Source organism: Papio anubis, chromosome 1 (genome assembly GCF_008728515.1).
Source record: "Papio anubis isolate 15944 chromosome 1, Panubis1.0, whole genome shotgun sequence".
NCBI lineage: Eukaryota > Metazoa > Chordata > Mammalia > Primates > Cercopithecidae > Papio > Papio anubis.
This window is the reverse complement of record NC_044976.1, coordinates 192546712-192568574: the sequence shown is the minus strand read 5'-3', so window position 1 is coordinate 192568574 and position 21863 is coordinate 192546712. Positions and strand designations below refer to the sequence as shown.

Genomic DNA, 21863 nt, shown 5'->3' with positions numbered 1-21863 from the left:
CTTTCTTTCTCCTGCCTGATTGCCCTGGCCAGAACTTCCAACACTATGTTGAATAGGAGTGGTGAGAGAGGGCATCCCTGTCTTGTGCTGGTTTTCAAAGGGAATGCTTCCAGTTTTTGCTATTCAGTATGATATCGACTGTGGGTTTGTCATAAATAGCTCTCAGTATTTTGAGATACATCCCATCAATACCTAGTTTATTAAGAGTTTTTAGCATGAAGGGATGTTGAATTTTTTCAAAGGTCTTTTCTGCATCTATTGAGATAATCATGTAGTTTTTGTCTTTGGTTCTGTTTATATGACGGATTATGTTTACTGATTTGCATATGTTGAACCAGCCTTACATCCCAGCGATTAAGCCAACTTCATCGTGGTGGATAAACTTTTTAATGTGCTGCTGGATTCGATTTGCCAGTATTTTGTTGATGATTTTTTCATCGATATTCATCAGGGATATTGGTCTAAAATTATATTTTTTTGTTGTGTCTCTGCCAGGCTTTGGTATCAGGATGATGTGGGCCTCATAAAATGAGTTAGGGAGGATTCCCTCTTTTTCTACTTGTTGGAATAGTTTCACAAGGAATGGTACCAGCTCCTCTTTGTACCTCTGGTAGAATTTGGCTGTGAATCTGTCTGGTCCTGGACTTTTTTTGGTTGGTAGGCTATTAATTATTGCCTCAATTTCAGAACCTGTTATTGGTCTATTCAGGGATTCATTTCTTCCTGGTTTAGTCTTGGGAGGGAGTATGTGTCCAGGAATTTATCTATTTCTTCTAGATTTTCTAGTTTATTTGGATAGAAGTGTTTATACTGTTCTCTGATCGTAGTTTGTATTTCTGTGGGATCAGTGGTGACATCCCCTTTATCATTTTTTATTGCACCTGTTTGATTCTTCTCTCTTTTCTTCTTTATTAGTTTTGCTAGCAGTCTATCAATTTTTTTGATCTTTTCAAAAAACCAGCTCCGGGATTCACTGATTTTTTGAAGGGATTTTTATGGCTCTCTCTCCTTCAGTTCTGCTATAATCTTAGTTATTTCTTGCCTTCTGCTAGCTTTTGAATGTGGTTGCTCTTGCTTCTCTAGTTCTTTTAATTTTAATGTTAAAGTGTCCATTTTAGATTTTTCCTGCTTTCTCTTGCAGGCATTTAGTGCTATAAATTTCCCTCTACACACTGCTTTAAATATGTCCCAGAGATTCTGGTATGTTGTGTCTTTGTTCTCATTGGTTTCAAAGAACATCTGTATTTCTGCCTTCATTTCGTTATGTACCCAGTAGTCATTCAGGAGCTTATGTACCCAGTAGTCATTCAGGAGCAGGTTGTTCAGTTTCCATGTAGTGAGCGGTTTTGAGTGAGTTTCTTAATCCTGAGTTCTAGTTTGATTGCACTGTGGTCGGAGAGAAAGTTTGTTATAATTTCTGTTCTTTTACATTTGCTGCAGAGTGCTTTACTTCCAACTATGTGGTCAATTTTGGAATAAGTGCTATGTAGTGCTGAAAAGAATGTATATTCTGTTGATTTGGGGTGGAGCATTCTATCGATGTTTATTAGGTCCATATGGTGCAAAGCTGAGTTCAATTCCTAGACATCCTTGTTAACTTTCTGTCTCGTGGATCTGTCTAATGTTGACAGTGGGTTGTTAAAGTCTCCCATTATTATTGTGTGGGAGTCTAAATCTCTTTGTAGGTCTCTAAGGACATGCTTTATGAATCTGGGTGCTCCTGTATTGGGTGCATATATATTTAGGATAGTTAGCTCTTCTTGTTGAATGGATCCCTTTACCATTATGTAATGGCCTTCTTCATCTCTTTTGATCTTTGTTGGTTAAAATCTCTTTTATCAGAGACTAGGATTGCAACCCCTGGTTTTTTTGCTTTCCATTTGCTTGGTAGATCTTCCTCCATCCCTTTATTTTGAGCCTATGTGTGCCTCTGCACGTGAGATAGGTCTCCTGAATACAGCACACTGATGGGTCTTGAGTCTTTATCTAATTTGCCAGTCTGTGTATTTTAATTGGATCATTTAGTCCATTTACATTTAAGGTTAACATAGTTGTGTGTGAATTTGATCCTGTCATTATGATGTTAGCTGGTTATTTTGCTCAATAGTTGATGCAGTTTCTTTCCGGCATTGATGGTCTTTACAATTTGGCATGTTTTTACAGTCTTTTGCCCATTTTTAAATTGTGTTGTTTTCTTGCTAATGAGTTGCTTGAGTTCTTTATATATCTTGCATATTAATTCCTTATCAGATGTATAGTTTGTAAATATTTTCTCCCATTTCATAAGTTGTCTTCTACCTCTGTTGATGATTTCCTTTGCTTTGCAGAAGCTTTTTAGTTAGATGTAATTCTATTTGTCTGTTTTTGCCTTTGTTTCTTTTATTTGCTTAGATCAATCTCATGAAGTGTGGCTTTATGTTTTTAGATGATCATCTTTCATTTAATGCGCAATCATTGTAATTTTGGCATTTTAAAAATAATTCATTTATTAAAAAACTAATTGTTGAGCAATTATTACATACCAGGCTTTCTGCAAGTGCCAGTGATCCAGAGATAACAAGGGAATCTCCTACTCTCAAAGAGCCTGCCATCTAGTGGGAGATGCAGGAATGTAATTGAGTAGAACAGAATGAGATTAGCTGCAGAAGAGCCATGAGAAAAGAACAAAGTTCTAAGAGAGCATAAAGGGGTGGCACTACTTACTTTTGTGAAAAAAAATTCAGGAAAACTTATACAGGGAGGAGGAGTTTAATGTAACTATGTAGGGAGCTGTCATGCGTATTCTAGTTAAAAGAAACGTGTCAGGAGCATAAAAAAGGCTGGCCCATTGGGTTGGCTGCACATGTATGTGTTTGTTAAGGTTTAGGAGTGTGTGAGTGAATGGTGGAAGGTGAGTCTGGAAGGAAAAGCAGTACTAGATCTTGAGCATTCTTATATATGACAATGAAAGATTTGCAATTAATCCTGTAGGCAATGGAAGTTAGCAAAGAGGCTCTCAGTAGGGAAATGGCATGATTAGATTGAGGCTTTCGGGTGATCACTCTGGCAAAGCTGCAGAGAACAGACTGAGAGGACGCCCTAGACTGGGAAACTAGTTAGTCCACTGCAATTGGCCTAGCATTTGAGCAGTGTGGGAAGAAAGGAGGAGACATCTCAAAGAACTACTCAAAAGGTATACTTAGTCCAGTTTGGTTGAGAATGACACGTGGGTGGGTAGCAATGACCCTAAGATGCTCCCTGTATATCAGTATTTGGAAATTAGATGGAAGAGAACACATTGCTCCATGCTAAGGACCAATATGAGGAGAAGCAGTCTGAAAAGAAGATGTGTCCAGTGTTCAAGGAGTGATTGTGCAGTAAGGTAGAGATCATTAAAGAGCCAATTGGAAGTTTAGAATGAAGTCTGGGTGAAAAATCAAACGCGATTAGTGGAAAGTCTCTTAGAGGTTAACCTATAATTTCTATGAAAACACAGGAATTTATTTTCATATTCCTAATAGCAAACGCAAAACCTTTAACTACACATATATTTAATAAATACATTTTATAGGTACCTATGTAAAATAAAGTATGACCACCACACAACAAACTCAGTGACAGAAAAGGTCCAGTGCAATCAGTATATTTAAATTCTACTGGGAGCATTGCAAATTAAAACTACATTTGGGGAGACTATATAGCAATATATAATAAGAGCTATAAAGATGATCATATCATTTTACCCAGTAATCCTACTCCTTGTTATTAAAGGAAATAATTCAGTGTATATTAATGAAACTGACCTTATAGTTCTGATCTTTATAATAAGTTATAAGAAAATGGTTTAATGTGTATATGTATATATTTACTCGAAGTAGAAATATGAAGGCTAAAAAAATGGGAAGATATTTAAATTGGTGTTAAAACAGCATTTAAAATGACCACAATTATGAGAACACATGTATGCCAATACAGATTCACTGGAAAAATATTAAAAATGGAAACTGTCAGATGGTAAGATTATAGATCATTTTATTTCCTTTTTATCTGAAATAAGTTGGTACCTCACAACTTTTCAAAAGCTTCTATAAATGTGTATGTCAAGTTGTAATAAAGCAAACATATGCATATAGACATGCTTGAATAGTTATTAATTGTTTCTTGGGTACCTGGGGAGATTGGGGTGAAGAAAGGGGGGCAGCTTGAATGAAGGTGGAGGAGAAAAATGACAGAAAAGAAAGCAAAGGATTGCGAAGCTCAGTGTGGCAGCAGCCTCTCTTCCCCTCCTGAGAGAGTCAAAGGGTGGCACCAGGGACTCATGATCCATGGCTGTGGAAGCCTCATGTCACACTGGATGTCACATGAGGTAGGATGGAACACAGTGACCACTCTACCTCATTTCCTTTACAGTTTCCATGCTGGGCCATGGCAGTGAACAGCCTTCAGGCATGTCTACAGCGGAAGATCTGAATTCAGGCTGGTGGCAAGAGACAACACAACCACGTTTTCTTTTATGCATAGATTAGGTTTCATTGACACATTAACCACAGATAAAGGGGTAAAGACCACAAGGCGTTAGGTTAGTATGAACAGGGAAAAGGGCCTTTTTTTTTTTAAGAAAAAAAAAAAGCATCACTATTGCAAAGACTTTCCATGATTCCACACCCACCTCAAAAGCCCCCTCTCACCACAGGAAGTGCGCTGACCATTGGAGGAATAAAAGAGGTCCTCAAAGAGCCTGATCCTCACTCTCTCCCTGCACAGCTCAGCAGGACCTCAGCCATGAGACTTCTCACCCTGGCCCTTCTTGGCATCTGCTGTCTCACTGCATACATTGTGGAAGGTAAGTCGAGAAGCTGTCTGTGAGATAAAGAACAGGGAAGCAAGGCAGGGGGGCACACATTTTGGGTTTGACTCAGGTTTTGACTGAAGTAAACTGCTTTCCCCAGGCGAGCCTTAAACTTCCCATGTGCAAAAAAGGAATGATGATTTTGACTGTAGGGGGCTTCGTAAACTCCCAGAACAGGGAGAATTTGGTTAGTATCTGGGCTCCTACTTTTCCTAATTGGGTAATTTTGGGCACATTTCTTAACCACTCAGGGCCTATGCTTATTTACGTATAAATTGAATAGAATAACAGACATGATCACTTGATATTAAGATTAAATAAATATTATGGTTTATTTATTTAATAACATCAGATTTCCTTAGAAACAGTAATTTTTTGATTAATGTTAGCTATGGATTAGAGGCGATGATTATAAATGCATTTGTAGCTTTTGCCCATTTAATATATTGTTTGATAAATTATCAAAATCTTTGAGAGTTCAGTTACAATGTGGGGATTCACCAGAGAATGTATATTCTGGAGCAAATCAGTGTTTTCAATACAAAACCTGTGTGAAGGCGATAGTGTGCTTCCTGTGGACTGGATGTCCCAGTCTTGCCTTCCTTCCCCTTGATAATGCAGTAAGGGACCCCTTTTAGGACACAGCACAGGCAGAAAGATAACCGGCTTGATGGGGTTCACACCAGGTGCAATCACTACCAGCTGAGCCTTCTTATTTTCCAGCAAGGTGGTGATGGTGTTAACCCCTGCTCAAAGAAAGGGTGATTTCCTATGGGGACACCACCTTTGCCAGCAGGTTTCTTCTCAGCCTGGGCCAACAGTCTCTGCTTCTTCTCTTGCTTTGTCTCTGGTCAGTACTTGTGGATCAGCTTAAGTGGCTGAGTAGCTGTTTGGGGGTCTAAGGCCTGGGAGAGCTGGTTAATGGCAGAAGGTACTTTCAGCTGCTTATAGAGGATAGCTCTTTGCAGATGGAAGCAGATATAGTGGGGCCATTTCACAAAGCAGGTGAGGTCCCTTTTGGGCTGGATATCCTGTCCAATGCCTGCCTAAGAAAACTCTTAGGCCTTTTCTCACACAGAGGTTTCATCACTTTCTTAGCCTCCAGCTTCCTCACGACAGCAGGGAGTGGGGCCACCTTCTTTCCTTTGGCCTTCCTTCTTTTCAGCATCTTGGCGGCTGACAGGGAGAGACACTTTACCACTTAAAAATGAGAACACCTTTATTTACTCAGTCAAAAACATGCTTCCTTCCCCCACTGAATGTTGCCTTGCATAGAGTACTCTTCACGCGTTACTCTGTAATCTCACTCTAACATGTTGCACTATTTGACATGATCTATTCTGTTTACCTGTCTGTGGCCTGGCTCCCTCAGTAGAAGAGATGCTCCATGAAAACGGGGATAAAGTCTGTCTTAACAAAACATGTGGGACACAACAGGCACTGTTGTATAAATGAATGAATGAGTGTCACTGGGGCATTAACTAGCTGTCCCAAATGTCTAAGTGAAAATATACACAGAAATGGAATAACGTCTTGTTATTCTCTCTCAGCGTGAAATTCCTGAAACAATTCTATTGATTGAGTCAAATATTTACTAAGAATCTGTGATGGGCAAGAGATTCAGGATGCCTATTGGTCATCTCCTCCCCCAAAAACAAATGGCTTTATATTCTCACAACATTCTCAGAGTAATTTAACAGATGATTGTTCCTATGATCTTGATAATTGCTTTATTTTTAATTGTCTGGGTTTTTTTTTCTCACCAGGTGTAGGGAGTGAAGTCTCAGATAAGAGTACCTGTGTGAGCCTCACTACCCAGCGACTGCCAGTCAACAGAATCAAGACCTACACCATCAAGGAAGGCTCCTTGAAAGCAGTAATGTGAGTTTGCCTCCTCAGAAGTTGGGCTGGGTGGATATCTAGAGGTATGGAAATACAGTATACAGAAATGCTGCCTTCCTCAGGAAAGTAGGTCAACATGGAGGAACACCTCAACTTAACTGATAACCACTTTATTTTTCCTTATCAATCATGTCTTTATGCAGTCCAACCAAATGGCAATTATTGCAAAAATTTGGCTGCCAAATAAAGAATAGAAATCCTCCTCTATTTAGCTTAGTGGAAGAGTCTGTTGAATACTGTGCATAGCTCTGAGGTCTAGGTTTAGAGATGGCTGGCCCGTGTCAGGGTTTCCCTGCAAGCCTCACTGGAGTTGGGGGTTCTTAGGATTGAGTTAGGCAGAGTCCCTTGATTATCAGTTGCCATATTTCAACAAAATGAGTCAATGCACAACCTACATGGTCCGTTTCTTCTACCAGAATCTCATTTTTAGAAGTAATAACTCTTCCCAACACATAATTGCAAGCTTTACTCTAAAACATGAAAATGTAAAAATCACCTTTTATTAAAAAAATAAGATGAGTATTTTTAAATTTGAAAAGGAAGAGGATATGTAATAATGGAACTAGATGGCCTCAAATGTCTTTTTGTTACAACATTTGGTGACATGGATGAGAAAAGGAACCTGTGAATTGTGGTGAACAAAGGGGCTGGATACTACTTGCAGATATTTCTCCTTTATGTTAAAATAGATGACAGAAGAAGGGTGCCCATTTTTGATCTCATGGCTCTGAAAGACTATTTCTTGCAGTAATTTCTGCACAAGATCTCTTCAAGTCTGCTCTGATCTTAACTCTTGACCCCAGGGCTTTGAGAATGTGGCTAAATTCGTCTGTGTTTTCCTTGCATTACAGTTTTATTACCAAACGTGGCCTAAAAGTCTGTGCTGATCCACAAGCCAGGTGGGTGAAAGACGTGGTCAAGAGCATGGACAGGAAATCCAACACCAGAAATAACATGATCCAGACCAAGCCAACAGGAACCCAGCAATCGACCAATACAGCTGTGACCCTGACTGGGTAGTAGCCTCTGGCACCCTGTCCCTCTCCAGCCAGCAAGCTCATTTCACTTCACACACGCATGGACTGAGTTTATACTCACCTTTTATGAAAGTATTGCATGAATAAAATTATTCCTTTGTATTTTTACTTTTAAATGTCTTCTGTATTCACTTATATGTTCTAATTAATAAATTATTTATTATTAAGAATAGTTCCCTAGTCTATTCATTGTATGTAGGGAAAGGTAGTATATCATTTGTGTTTGATTTCTGTCCTACTTGTACCTCTCTTTGATGGTAACCGTAATGGAAGAGATTCTGGCTAGTGTTTATCAGAGGTGAAAGCTGTAACAATCACTCTTAGAGTCCAGCTTATAATGGTTCTTTACACATGAGTCACAAGTTACAGCTGTGACAATGGCAACAATTCGAGATTATTGTAACTTGTCTCTATAATAGAATTCTATTTATAGAATATGGGAGAAAATAATCCAGTCTTCACTGGGTTCCCATTCTGAGGGTTCACTACTCAAAAATTTGCTTCACTCAATTGTTTTTTCACCTCTTTGTGTTTTATTTCGGTTTCCTATTAAAGGAATAAAATGACACAACTTGTCCCTTTTTTTGTCCTATTAGCAAAAATTAGAATTTTGGTATAAAGAAACTTTATTCAAGTAAAAATAAACACCTTTTGAATTGGAGAATAATCTCCCTACCTTATTAGGATTTCTGTACTTGCCATTACTGTAGTTATCATACATGTTATACTTTACTGTGAATAAGCTTTTAATGCTCCAAATGCTGACCTATGCAGCATTTCTTCATGTGATCACAATTTGCACTAAACTTTTAATTAAATGTTCATCTGGTCACTCAACACCCCAGATTCATGCTCTCTTGTATGCTAATTAAATTGCTGATTTGTTTCATGCTTAGGGTTTTACTAACCAAGTAGGTGATGATGTATACATTCTGTTCTGTCAGACTCTAAATAGGAAGACCTGACCTTGTCTTGATAGTTTTAAGTGAAAAGTATTGGCTGTTGTTTAGTCCTATGGGGACATTTAGCAATATCAAGAATTTCCAGAGGATAGACAAAGGCAAGTTGCTCAAATTTTCTTACTTGTAGTCATACAACTAGTGAATCAGAGTGGAAACTACTAAAAAGTTGCCTCCTAGCAAATGATGTGGTCACCTATCCATGTTCATTGCTGTTTGTCTAAAATAAACTTCAGACACGGTCTTAGAGAAAGCAATCCCTTAATAAGAACAGATAACCTGCTTTATGAGGGCTGAAAAATAACAAAGTCACAAAAGATGAATGGAATGGTTTGTCTCCCAAATGTCTCCCAGGCCCTAAGGATTTATTTGGGATAATAATAATAGGATGTGTGGCGTATGTTTATTGCGGCACTATTCGCAATAGCAAAGACTTGGAATCAACCCAAATGTCCATCAGTGACAGATTGGATTAAGAAAATGTGGCACATATACACCATGGAATACTATGCAACCATAAAAAAGGATGAGTTTGTGACCTTTGTAGGGACATGGATGCAGCTGGAATCCATCATTCTTAGCAAACTATCACAAGAACAGAAAACCAAACACCGCATGTTCTCACTCATAGGTGGGAACTGAACAATGAGATCACTTGGACTCGGGAAGGGGAACATCACACACCGGGGCCTATCATGGGGAGGGGGGAGGGGGGAGGGATTGCATTGGGAGTTATACCTGATGTAAATGACGAGTTGATGGGTGCTGACGAGTTGATGGGTGCAGCACACCAACATGGCACAAGTATACATATGTAACAAACCTGCACCTTATGCACATGTACCCTAGAACTTAAAATATAATAATAATAATAATAAAAAAATAATAGGATGTGTGGAAGAATATGGGCAGTGCTTGACTTTTCATTTTATAAGACTGTTCTTTTTTTAAAAAATAATAAATGGTTGTTAAAATATATAACCATAGCTATTTTCTTGATTACAAATATTAGCTCACTTAATCACACAACAGACCTCGATTAAAGACAAAACAACTGAGGCATGAAAAGGTTAGTTAACTTTCTGAAGGTCCTTTGGTCTGTGAGGGGTAGAGTTTAGATCTGAACTCATGGAAGCTTCCGGGTGTTGACAACTGTGTCATGCTGTCTTCTTCACTTCAGAAGACAATTCCCTTAGGATGAAACCATATGTAAAGAGATGATTCAGGGGTTATCCTTGTTTAACCTACAGATTTCATTCATTCATTCATTTAATAAATGTTTACTGAGGGTTTATTATATGCCAGAAATTGAAGACACAGCAGAGTGAACAGGACAAAGTCCCTGCTTTCTCAGACCTCACATTCTGGGAAAATCTTTCTTGTTTCCCTTCCCCAGGAACTCACTCCACCAATACATGCCTAGTGCATTGCATGCCTAATGCATTCCAGATGCTTGACTGGGCACTGGAATGCAATGGGGAAACCTTCAGGTGTTTACCCTCTGGGAGTTTACATTGGGGGGACACACAAGTAAGCAAACAATTTCAATGCAGTGTAATATGTGGGATGATGGAGAAAGCAGGGTGTGAGTTTTGAACACACAGGAGCAAACCTATCCAGATCTTAGCATGAAGGGAGGGTAGGGATGAGCTTCCCTTTGAAAATAGCCTCTATCTTGAGACCAGAAGGATGATTTAGAGTTATGCTGAAGGTTTCAGTGCATTCTAGGCAAAGAAAACAAGCAGCTCAGGCAAAGGCCTGCAGGTAAGAGAAATCCTGATGAATTAAGGAAATGTGAGTAGTTTAATATGACCAACGGACTGTGCGGGGGTTAGGAAGTGGGTACAAAAGGTGATATCAGGGAGGCAGAGCAGATATTATGAAGGGCCTTGTCTGCCAGACCAAAGAGCATGTACTTCATTTTAAAGGCTGTGGGAAATGACATGAGCTACCAGGTGGAAGATGGAACGTAGAGAACAAGATAGGAGTCAGGAAGCCAATTGAGAGGGGTCTCTGGAACTTGTGACTTCTGAACTTGGCCTGGCATGGTGCAACACCTTTTACCTTTACTTCATGAGCCTTTACTGCTTAGCCAGGGAGCACATTAGTTGTGCATGACTGTGTGACTCACAGTGTGGCTCAGCTGTGCATGCCAAACACCTTGGGCCAGTGACTCCTTTCACCAGTTTCCTTGGCTGTAGAGAGCCAGGACTTGGATAGGAGAAAATAGCATTCTTGGAAATCACTTTGTTACTTTCATTATTCATTGGCTAAGCTAAGGTTGGATCTGTGAGAACACAATTGGAGCCAACCATCCAGAGGAAGAACGAGGCTGGGTTGTATCAATGGAGTTTCAGAGATCCACAGACCAAACCTTTTCTAATGTGTTCAATGTCCTGAATATCTGTTGAGCACCCGCAGAGCACATGGGCACAGGATCTAGCCTGCTGTCCTGAAGCTCGTGACAGTCATCAAAGCCATTCCCATTTGGATGTTTCAAATGGCCCAGCTCACGGCGTGACTTCCCTTGGAGACCTTCCTAATGTCACCAGCCTAGATGAGTCCCGTCACCCCTATGTGCCTGCTCAGCCCATGGGCTCATCTCTATTACTACCTATATTACCCTGAAATATCATTTTATTTGACTTTATTTTCTGTCTTACTTAGAAGTAGGTTAAGGACTATGAATTTGATGTCTGTGTACTTGTGCCTGGGACATCATAGCCTTCCAATACATTTTTGTGATCCATACAATCTTATACATATCTCTTCTCTAACAGTTATCATAAAAAGCTATAGGAATATAGTCTTCTGTGTATTTAAGTCCACTCTGGGGAAGTTAGGAAAAGCTTTGCCAAAGAGGTGTCTTTGAACGTGAGAAAGAGCTTGCCAGGAAAAGGCAAGGGTAGGCACTCCTGCCAGAAAGGCCAAATGAACGAAAGCACAGAGGCACGGAAATTGAGGCATGTGTGGGGAAGCTGCTTGTTTCCAAGATGGGTGAGTTACAGAGCTCAGGTTTATAGAGGTTTATAGAGGAAAGGTAGTTAGAAGCCAGACTGAGAAGTCCTGAGTTCCATGACAAAGGATAGGATCTAGACAGAGGGACCCAGGTTGCAGCATGCTCAGATGAGGGACAGAGAATAATAATTTGGAGGAAAATGGTTGAGGGCAGTGGGGGCCATTAGGCAATCACTGCCTTGGTGCAGGTTGGAGGAGATGCTGGCCTGAGTCAGGTCGTGGCAGTGGAAATAGAGGTGAGGATCCCAAGATAGTGCTGGACCCCCTGGTTACCCACTGGTCAATGGGCATGAACCAACTAGAGGCCTGGAACCAGCTCTGAGGGTTCTAGCATGGGTGACTGGTTCAGAAACAGCACAACTACTTGGCAAGACTAAAGTCTAACTTCTGGTGAGGCTACTAATAAATCCTGAAGGAAATAACAAGCACAAGGGAGAGGGAGGTGAGGAGAAGAAAAATCCTGGAAAAGTGAAAACCTGGTTATCAGCCTTAATAGTCACGTTATTCCGACAAAAGCCCAAACTATATTTTCATTCCTTTCTTACAGACAATTCTTCTACAAGACCGAGGTAAAAATAAGACTGAATTTCTGTGAAACTCTTTATGCCCCTTGGGGAATAGAAAAGGTACATATAAATGGAATACAGTATCCGCCGGGTGAGTCACCAGAGCTATTTTAAAAGGGATTTGTCACATGGCAGTGGGAGGCAGAGAGCAGCAGAGATGAATCTGTAATGAGAGAAAAAGAGAAATGAGGTGAAAGAGGTTTAGAGAGGAGATCAGGGGCACCCAAGCATGACTGAAAGGTGGAGTTTGATGAGGGAGGGTGAGGAAGAAGCCAAAGGGACATTTTTTTTTTTTTTTTTCTATTTAGGGGAAGAAGTAGTGAAAATTTGGACAGACTGCTGAGGGTGGAAGAAGGCTAGAGGAATAACCTGGAGATATTATTCTGGAGGCTAGGAAGGAAATTTAGAGGAATCTCAGCTAAGAGAAAGTTCCTCCTCATCAAAATAAATTTCAAACAAATACAAGAGATGTATGTTGACTTTCTGTCACACTGTGCTGCCTAGGGTAATTGTTAAAAGACTGAATTTGTAATCTGCTTCTTTCCAAAACTTGTGATTTCTTTCATCAAGGTGGAATTGCTGAATGAGCTATTTGGAAAGAAGTTTCACCATCTAGAATAAGGAAACAAAAGACCACATGGCCAGACAGAGGTTATCTTAATTGGAGTCACCAGGTGTTGTGTGAAGGAAGAGTCACTTCCCTTCCTCTGAAGACTGGATGGAAGGTTGAAGGTTGGGTGGATGGGGAGGTAGATGAGAGAGTAGGGTACTGGAGAACTAAACCCATCATAGGCAGTGGATGAAAGAGAGAGGGGCATCATCTAATCTCTCTCTCTCTTTCTCTCTCTGGGAAAGAAACTTGTGTGGTTGCTAGGAGCCTTAGCTCTGCCTAGATTGTACACTGGCTCCACCACATACCATGCAGGTGACTGTGGCGAAATTCCTTAATTTCTCAGTGCCTCAGGTTGCCTCATTTATATAATTTGAATAGTAATAATACTGTGAGGGTTACAGCACTTAAAATAGCCTGGCATATAGTACAGGCTCAGTAAATATCAACTTTTGTTAATCTTAGTCAATGGAGTAGGATGCGGTAAAATGGAAGGTGGATGGAAAAGGCAATAGATATATCAAGCATCTTCAAGAGTTTCTGGTAGCTGACAATTTACTGGTTGAGATCTCTCTTCATCATTTAGGCAAAGCTTTTTAAAAATATTTTCTATAATTGCATATAACACATAAATGATAGAGTGGTCTTGTAATATTTATTCCATGAGAGCCTCCATTAAAAAAAAAAGACTCTATGGTCAAATGTGTTTAGTAAATGTTCAAAACATCCCACTCCTCTTTGACATAGCATGTCAAAATCTTTAAGAAGTACTGTGAAATATATACCCATTAAATCTCACCTATCTCAGTGTTTCCTAAAGTTAATCTGAGCACAGAACCCCTTTCCATGTACTATTTATTAATATCCTGGGATCACCTTTTGAATGTACATTTTTAAAGCATTGTTAGAGACCAAAAATGTGCTTAGATCCATTATACTGAAAGAGTAATGCTACAATTCATCAAGAGCATCAACACAATCAAAGAAAGGAATTTCCTAGGTCCCCTCACTTCTGGTGTCTCTGTAAGCTGCTAGAGACTGGAGTCCCATTTTTGGAAATGTCTGTTGTTCTAGAGTTTGCATGTGTGCTTGTGTGTGTGAATATGGGGTGCTCACAGACTCTTTGGTCCCTGTAGATTGTTAATTAACCAGTGCCGCCTAAAGTATCTACCTACCAGCACTCACTGAGTACTGTATTAGTCCATTCTCATGCTGCTAATAAAGATATACCCGAGAATGGGTAATTTATAAAGGAAAGAGGTTTAATTGACTCACAGTTCAGCATGGCTGGGGAGGCCTCAGGACATTTACAATCATGGCAGAAGGGAAAGCAAACACATCCTTCTTCACATGGCTGCAGCAAGGAGAAGTGCTGAGCAAAAGGGGGAAAAGCCCTTTATAAAATCATCAGATCTCGTGAGAACTCACTCACTATCACAAAAACAGCACGAGAGTAACTTCCCTCATGATTACGTTACCTCCCACTGGGTCTCTCCTCTGACATGTAGGGATTATGAGAACTACAATTCAAGATGAGATTTGGGTGAGGACACAGCCAAACCATATCAAGTACCTACTCTAAATAAGATGCCATACTAAGTATTCTTGGGACCAAACCAGAATACTTGATGGATCCTAACTTTCCTCTTCCAGTGGCTTTGCTTAGGCTCTTCTTTGCACCTGGAAGCAACACTCTGCCTCCTCTTTCGTCCTTCTGCCATCATCAGCATCCATTTCAGACGCTACCTTCTCCAAGAAACCTTCCTTGTCCTTTGAACCAGATCTAATTTTGTGGCTTTTCTAAACCTTGAGCCCTTTCTTCTGGCATTCATTTTATTCTTCCCTGAATTGTAGATATTTGTAAACTTATCATACCTCAAAAAAAAAAAAAAAAAAAAAACAAAAAAGATCAGGAGTTCTTGGCAGCAGGAACTATGTCTTATTAATATCTATATTTCCTGTAGCGTCTACAAGAGTGCTTTCCCATGGTCTGTGCTCAACACACAGTTGCTGAATTAGAACTAGTGAAAGGAACATAAGACCCAGTCCCTGCAACTTATGTATTACATTGTAGTTGTGGAGATAACAGCTATGCATGAGGATATGATGACAGTGAAATTCAGAGGTCACTGGTAACTGCCTAGTAAATGGAATGGACTGAGGATGACAGTACATTTCTTTCATAATATCAGCTCTAATTGATTGGTAGTGGCTGTGGACTTTCTGTGTTGAGTGAGACCTTGACGTTACTTCCTGGCTTGACAGGGAGTGCTGTGATCAGTTATTGATGTCCGCATTGTGCTGTAAGCTGGCTCATGCAGGCCTTCCCTTAGATCGTTCAGTGACTCTGGTATGGTCCATAGCATATGGGACTCAGAGAAGGGGAAGTGACCTGTGGGCTGACTGGGTTGGTCAGTGAAGGTTTGTGTCATGGATAAAGAGATTTTGACTGGGTCATGGAGGGTGAATAGAATTTAAAAGCCAAAGCAAATGGGAGAGGTAACGCAGGCAAAAAAGTGTGAAGGTGGAAAAGACCGAGGTATTTTTGTTAATTATTTGATCAATTAGCCATTTCTATTAGACTGTAAGCTCCGTGAAAGCAAGGTTCACTTTTGCTCTATTCATGGCTGTATGCTGACACCGGGAATAAGGCAAACACTCAGCAAATATGCACCAAATGAGCAGGGAGTATGACCAGGAGAGTTAAGATGACAACCAGGTCCAAACAAGAATGGAGGAGTGGCGAAAGATGAATGAAAAGGTGACTTAGGAAAGGGTGCTTAAGGCTGAGGAATTAACTTTCTCTTGTAGGCATTTTGAAGAGTTAAATTTTTTTAGGAGAAAACTTGAGTTCCATTGAGGTGTAAGTAGTATTTGAGTAATTTGTCTCATAGCTGAATTAATCTAGTTCATTTAGAATCATTTTCTGTGGTTGGCCTCATCACAGAATCACATACCTGTGCCCACACCAGTAGGAAAAGCAAATCACGACAAATCATGGACATCCAGACAAACTGCTGGAGCTGCTCAGCTGAGGTTGAGCATCCTGGGTGCCTCAGGGGATCCATGTCACAGACAAGCAGGCCTTTTGCCAGTGAGCTGCAGGCCCAAGACACATAGTCATGAGCTGAGGAACCCAGAGCAAATGGTCTTCCTTATCCTTAATGACACCACCAGGGCAGCTTATACTTTGGGAAGAAGGTTCATTTTGTACCTCACGGCACCTTTAGGAAAGAGCTGTACTGTCAGGCCTTGAAACACGTCCACATTAAATGAGTTGAGAGGGAAAAGTGGTTATTTATAAATCCACACCATTAACTTTAACCTGGGCTGAATGAATACAGGCCCTAGTGTATATTTTTTATTAGCAACAGAATAGGCAAACTGATTATTAGTGTAGTGTAAAGATTGTTTTCATCATTTTTGTAATTATTTTTCTCCCTTGACTGGAATTCCGTGACTTATTCATTCATTACGTCATTCAGATGTTGTGGCATGTTTGTAAGAAGTTGTCTTGGGTCTTGAGGAATGAGAATTATTTGAGTATTTCAGTTGACAACAGCAGAGGAATCTAATGATTAGATGGGCTACACCTCGTTGAGATCAACAGTCCTTTGATATGTGTCAAAGGAACTGTGCTTTGTGTGCTTGAATTAGAACTTATATTTCCATAATTGAATGTGAATATACTAAAAAGTTTACATTCCATCTACTAGATTTGTAACATTTAGTAAAAAAGACATTGGAGAGGAACATTAAATTCACAAGTGAGTTGCTTACTGCAGTTGAGATTTTGTTTCTTGATCTGGGTGCTGCTTATATAGGCCTGTTCAGTTCATGAAAATTCATCTATTTGTTAACTTATAATATGCGTACTTTTTTGATTTATGTGTTATATGTCAATAAAAAGTTGAAAGGAATTCATTGCTTAGTTTCCTCTCTTAATCATGATGGATCATGTTTAAGACTGGAATTCATTAAGAACACAGGAGAGTTAAATTTGACAAAATTGAGAGAGCTGAATTTTAAAGGTAGAAGATTTAGGTTGGCTAGAAATGGAGGAAGATGGCCAATTTCTAGCCACATTCATTTTGAAAAATTAATTTTGTGGAGTGGATATATTAATCATGATCACCTGTGTGATTCCAAGAATAAAAAGCATTATGGCTGATGATGAAAGATTAAGTGCTTGAAAGTTCTTTTTCCTTCTAACCAATGAAGTGTTCCTCCATCTACCTTGTCAAATGCTAAGAAGCAACGTAAACAAACATAGAAATGTTGCATGAGTACATGTGCATAAGGTGCAGGTTTGTTACATATGTATACTTGTGCCATATTGGTGTACTGCACCCATCAACTCGTCATTTACATCAGGTATAACTCCCAATGCAATCCCTCCCCCCTCCCCCCTCCCCATGATAGGCCCCGGTGTGTGATGTTCCCCTTCCCGAGTCCAAGTGATCTCATTGTTCAGTTCCCACCTATGGGAGAGAACATGCGGTGTTTGGTTTTCTGTTCTTGTGATAGTTTGCTGAGAATGATGGTTTCCAGCTGCATCCATGTCCCTACAAAGGACACAAACTCATCCTTTTTTATGGCTGCATAGTATTCCATGGTGTATATGTGCCACATTTTCTTAATCCAGTCTGTCACTGATGGACATTTGGGTTGATTCCAAATCTTTGCTATTGTGAATAGTGTCATTAAAATGATTATTTTTAAAGAAAATCTAAGAGGAAAACATTAAAAATAGAATAAATTAATTGTGATATTTTGGAAATTCAGTGATTTAAAGTGAGGCAATTTATTAAAATGAAAATATCATTAGTTAAGGAAGTGGGTCTTACAGTAGCCTCCTAATTATGTTGTTTATACACTTTTTACTCTGATATTATTAATTTGGTATATTTATACTTATAGAATTATCACTACTATTATTATGTACACAATTAACATTTATTGAAAACCTACTCCATAACAAATACTATACTAAATACTGTGATCACAGTGGTTAGTAAAAAGTCATTAAAATTAAAAAAAAAAAGAAATGTTACTTGAAAGTGAAAAGATCCCAGTACACTCTGCTGGCATATTATTTGGATGGCCTGAAAGAACATCAAGTGCTCCTGTTCACAAATGTCCTTTTAAAAACATTTTTACTTCTATTAATCCACTAAAACTTCGCAGCCAAAGGCAGGCAGGATGAGGTAGGAAGGGCAGGAATGGTTGCAAAGTTTACAGACCACAGAGCCATGGTAAAAACTCAGCCAGAGTTCTTTCTTTTGTGTGTTTCAAATGTTCTGTATTGAGTTTTCTAATTTTTATAATTCGAAAAGATGTAAACAAAACACACCTACAAACACTTATTGAGTGTCCATTCTATGTAAAACAGATCCCTGGCTGCACTGAACAGTGGAGACAATGGATAAACCTTTTCTAATTGATTTGTGATATCTTCCTCCAGTCAAATTCTTAGCTTTCTCTGAAATTCGATGGGGTAGGTTTTACTAAACACAGGCAAAACTACAGTGACTCTTGCACTGTGTTTTCCCTCAAGACACCAGTAAACATTCTGTGTTTGAAGCTCCGATGACCTGAATATAGTCACAGAAGTCAAAATGTCATGATAAGGAGACAAATCACCCTCGGTTAGCACAGCCAAATCCAGAGCCAGTGAAGAGACTGGGGGTTATCCACAAGGATAAGGTCGAGGTGAATGATTTCTAACTCCAGCGCCTATCAAATAAATGTGATTCGGTGTGTTATGTGCAAATGTAGTGTTTCCCTTATCCTCTTGTTGAAGAAGGATGCATGAGTGATGTCCAGGCTTGGACTCTGTGCCCTGCTACCATTGCCAACAGCCTTCACAGCAGACTCTGACTAAAGACACTTCATGACAGTGTCTTGCAGGAGCAACTGCAGAGATTCTGTATAAATTTTCTGCAAATAACTTAAAGCTACTTGGTAAAGACAGCTGCAGATTAAGAAAAGAAAGGCTTTTCTCTCCTTGGTGACGGCCTTGGATTGGTATACAACAGCAAACCTGAAATGTGGAATCAGCTTTGCCTCTATTGGCTATGATCATGTCATGATGCATTTGTTTTTTAAGTATCATATTAGGTTTGTGCTGAGCTCCTGCCTGGGGTTGGCTGTAGGATACTTACTCTTGCTTCCAATAGAAACCATAGCGATGACTTTACTGATGGATGCCTCAGCTCCATCCTCTTGTTCCTTACCTCCTGGAACTCAGGAGAAGAGACTAGGGAGGATATACCTGCTTATCTTTCCGAGTAATTGGTGTGATTCTTGGAGCAGCATTATCTTTTGTACAGCACCATCTCTGTATATTCAGAACTTGGGAAAAGGATAGGCATATCATTCGAGTTAGTAACAGTTTTCCCAGTGTGTTTTAGAGGGTGGATTATGCTGTCAGTTACTCTGAGAACCACCTTTCCTTGTTCCTTTCATTCTCTCTGGCACTGATACGCTTAGAGAGTCCTGGGATAACAACTGTGTTCATAAGTACCTGTGTATCTTGGGAAGATTTCTAAAATATAAAAGAAGATATAGAAGAAAGGAAACTGTAAAAACAGAGTCTTCTGACATTGAGATAAGAATTAGTGTAAGTAAATATTTTACTCTTTTCTTGACTACATTTTGTGGGTACAGCTTTTGAGCAAAGACACAATTTAAAAAGGTGTAGCTATCCACTGATTACACAAATAAACCACACGGATTGCTATGAAGAGGGGTAACAGATCATGCTCTGGAGGAAGAAAGAGATTGTGATGAATTGGTATCACCCATCGTAAATATTCCTACCCGTCTAGTCTTAATGTTACATTGGATTTACGTAAGTGCTTGGAATTTTTAATTTTTCTGAAATGTGTTTATTTCAGGTTATAGGAAATGTATTTATTTCAGGTTATAGATTTATTTCAAGGTTGGCTTCTTTACAGGATGGAACAAGTGTAGGGAAGCCAGCATTGCAACTGCACCTCTTATTTTAGTACTACATAGATCTTGCCGGTGTAAAAAAAAAATCAAGGGATTCAAAATCATTAAGACCATTTTCTAGGATTTCAGAGGAAGAGAATAAATAAAACTTTATTCAATGGGATTTGGTTTAACTGCTTTTCTTGGCATGCTCTCTGGGTGTAGTCAGTGTAGGATTTGGTGTAGTGTGTGGCTCCATGGCAATGTAGTCAGACATCATGGCCTTAAATTCCAGCTTGGATAATCATTGGCAGAGTTACCTTTAATAAACTGCTAAATCTCCCTGAGCATCATTGTCCTTCTCTGTAAATAAGATGGCCTAACTCACATGGTGCTTGTAGGAATCAAATGAGATATAGCGATGAGCAAATAGACAAGAGGCCAGACCCTCTCTTCATGGAACTTCTTTGTAGATGGGGTGGTCATGGGGAACAACACACAAGTGCACAACACGCACACTCACACACACATCAATCAAAGTGTTGCCAGGAGGTGATGAATACTACAAAGAAAAACAAAGCAAAGTAATAGGATAGGGATGATGTGGGGGTAAAGGGAGGAAGGAGCAGTGTTCTACTTTAAATAGAATGTGGTCAGGGATGTCTTCTCTGATAATGTGCAGGAAACCTGAAGGAAGTGAGAGAGTGGCTGTGAAGATATCTCAGGGAAGAATAAGCGGGGAGGAGTATGCAAAGGTCCTGAGGCAAGAGTATGATTGATGTGCTGAAGAGCAGCAAGAAGACCCGTGTGGCTAGGACTGGTGACAGAGAGGAGAGTCAGATAAGGGGACTCAGCGAGGTCATGGAACATTGCAGGATTTTGTTGGCCATGGGAGGACTTTGGGGTTATCTGGAGGATCCACTGGATCTGTTTGAGCAAGGCTATGATGCAATTTGTTTTTCTGCTAGCCGCATAAAGAATGAACTCTAAGGAGTCAAGGGTAAAAACAGAGATTCCAGTTAGACTATTAAAGTAATCCAGGCAAGAGACAATAGTGGCTGGGACGGTTAGCAGAAGAGATGGTGTAAAAATGATCTTTTTTGGTACTTTTTGGGTCTGTATTTTAAACAACATTGTTGTGCTATAATTTTTATACCATAAAATTTATCCACATTATAAGTACAACTAATGTTTACAGCATAGTTACAGAGCTGTGTGATTGTCACAACAAACCAGTTTCAGAACATTTCCATCACTCTCAAAAGGTCCCTCATTCCCATTTGCATTTAATTCTTTCTCCCACTCCCAGTCCCAGGCAGCTACTAATCTCCTTTCTGTCCCCATAGATTTGCTTTTCTTTGACGTTTCACATAAATGGAATTGATATATGTAGTCTTCTGAGTCTTGCCTGTTTTCACTTAGAATCCTATTTTTGAAACCCATCTATGTTGTACCACGTGGCACTATTTCTTTGTTTCTGAATAGTATTCCATTACACGAATATACCACATTTTGTTCATGTATTTACCAGTAAATGGGCATTTGGAAAGTCCTACTTTATGGCTAATATGAAAAATGCTGCTGTGAATATTCATGTACAAGTCTTTATGAGGACATGTGTTTTCATTCTTCTTGGGTAGATATCTAGCAGTGGAATTGCTGGGTCTTACTGTAAGTCTGTGTTCAACTTGTTAAGAAAGTGAAAAACTGTTTTCCAAAGTGACCGTATCATTTCACTTGACCATTAAACAATGTGTAAAGTTTTAGATTTCTCTACCTCCTTACCAAAACCAGTGAACAAGAGCCTGTAGAAAGGATAGTGGGTGGTTGATCCATTGCAAATGTAGAAAAAGTAGAGGAAGAGCTTCATGTGGGGTTGGAAGGTTTGGTGGTTGAAGCATGAGGGGCTTGCTTTTGATGGATCTTACTGTTTCCAGGGTCATCAGTTGAGAGTGAGAAGGAGGAAAGAAATGCATTGTTAGCTTGGAAAGAAAGAAGAAACAAAAT

The 21863-nt window shown here is 39.6% G+C and overlaps 1 protein-coding gene and 1 long non-coding RNA gene across 4 annotated transcripts in view; both read left to right on the top strand.

Moving 5' to 3' along the window:
• Nucleotides 1-4598: 4598 nt before the first annotated feature.
• On the top strand, nt 4599-7937 carry LOC101003680 (lymphotactin). Its single transcript, XM_031658819.1, has 3 exons — nt 4599-4822; nt 6595-6709; nt 7582-7937. Exons 1-3 carry the CDS (start codon nt 4633-4635, stop codon nt 7748-7750), a joined length of 474 nt encoding a protein of 157 aa, XP_031514679.1. The 5' UTR covers nt 4599-4632; the 3' UTR covers nt 7751-7937.
• Nucleotides 7938-19018: 11081 nt separating this feature from the next.
• The window catches only part of LOC103879922, a 53546-nt gene continuing 50701 nt past the window's right edge, over nt 19019-21863 (top strand). Inside the window, exon 1 of one of the 3 annotated variants that reach the window (XR_002518907.2) lies at nt 19019-19542. This is a non-coding gene — a long non-coding RNA (uncharacterized LOC103879922). The remainder of the gene's footprint in view (nt 19543-21863) is intronic. The other 2 variants (XR_004180071.1, XR_640717.4) reach the window with 2 other exon arrangements.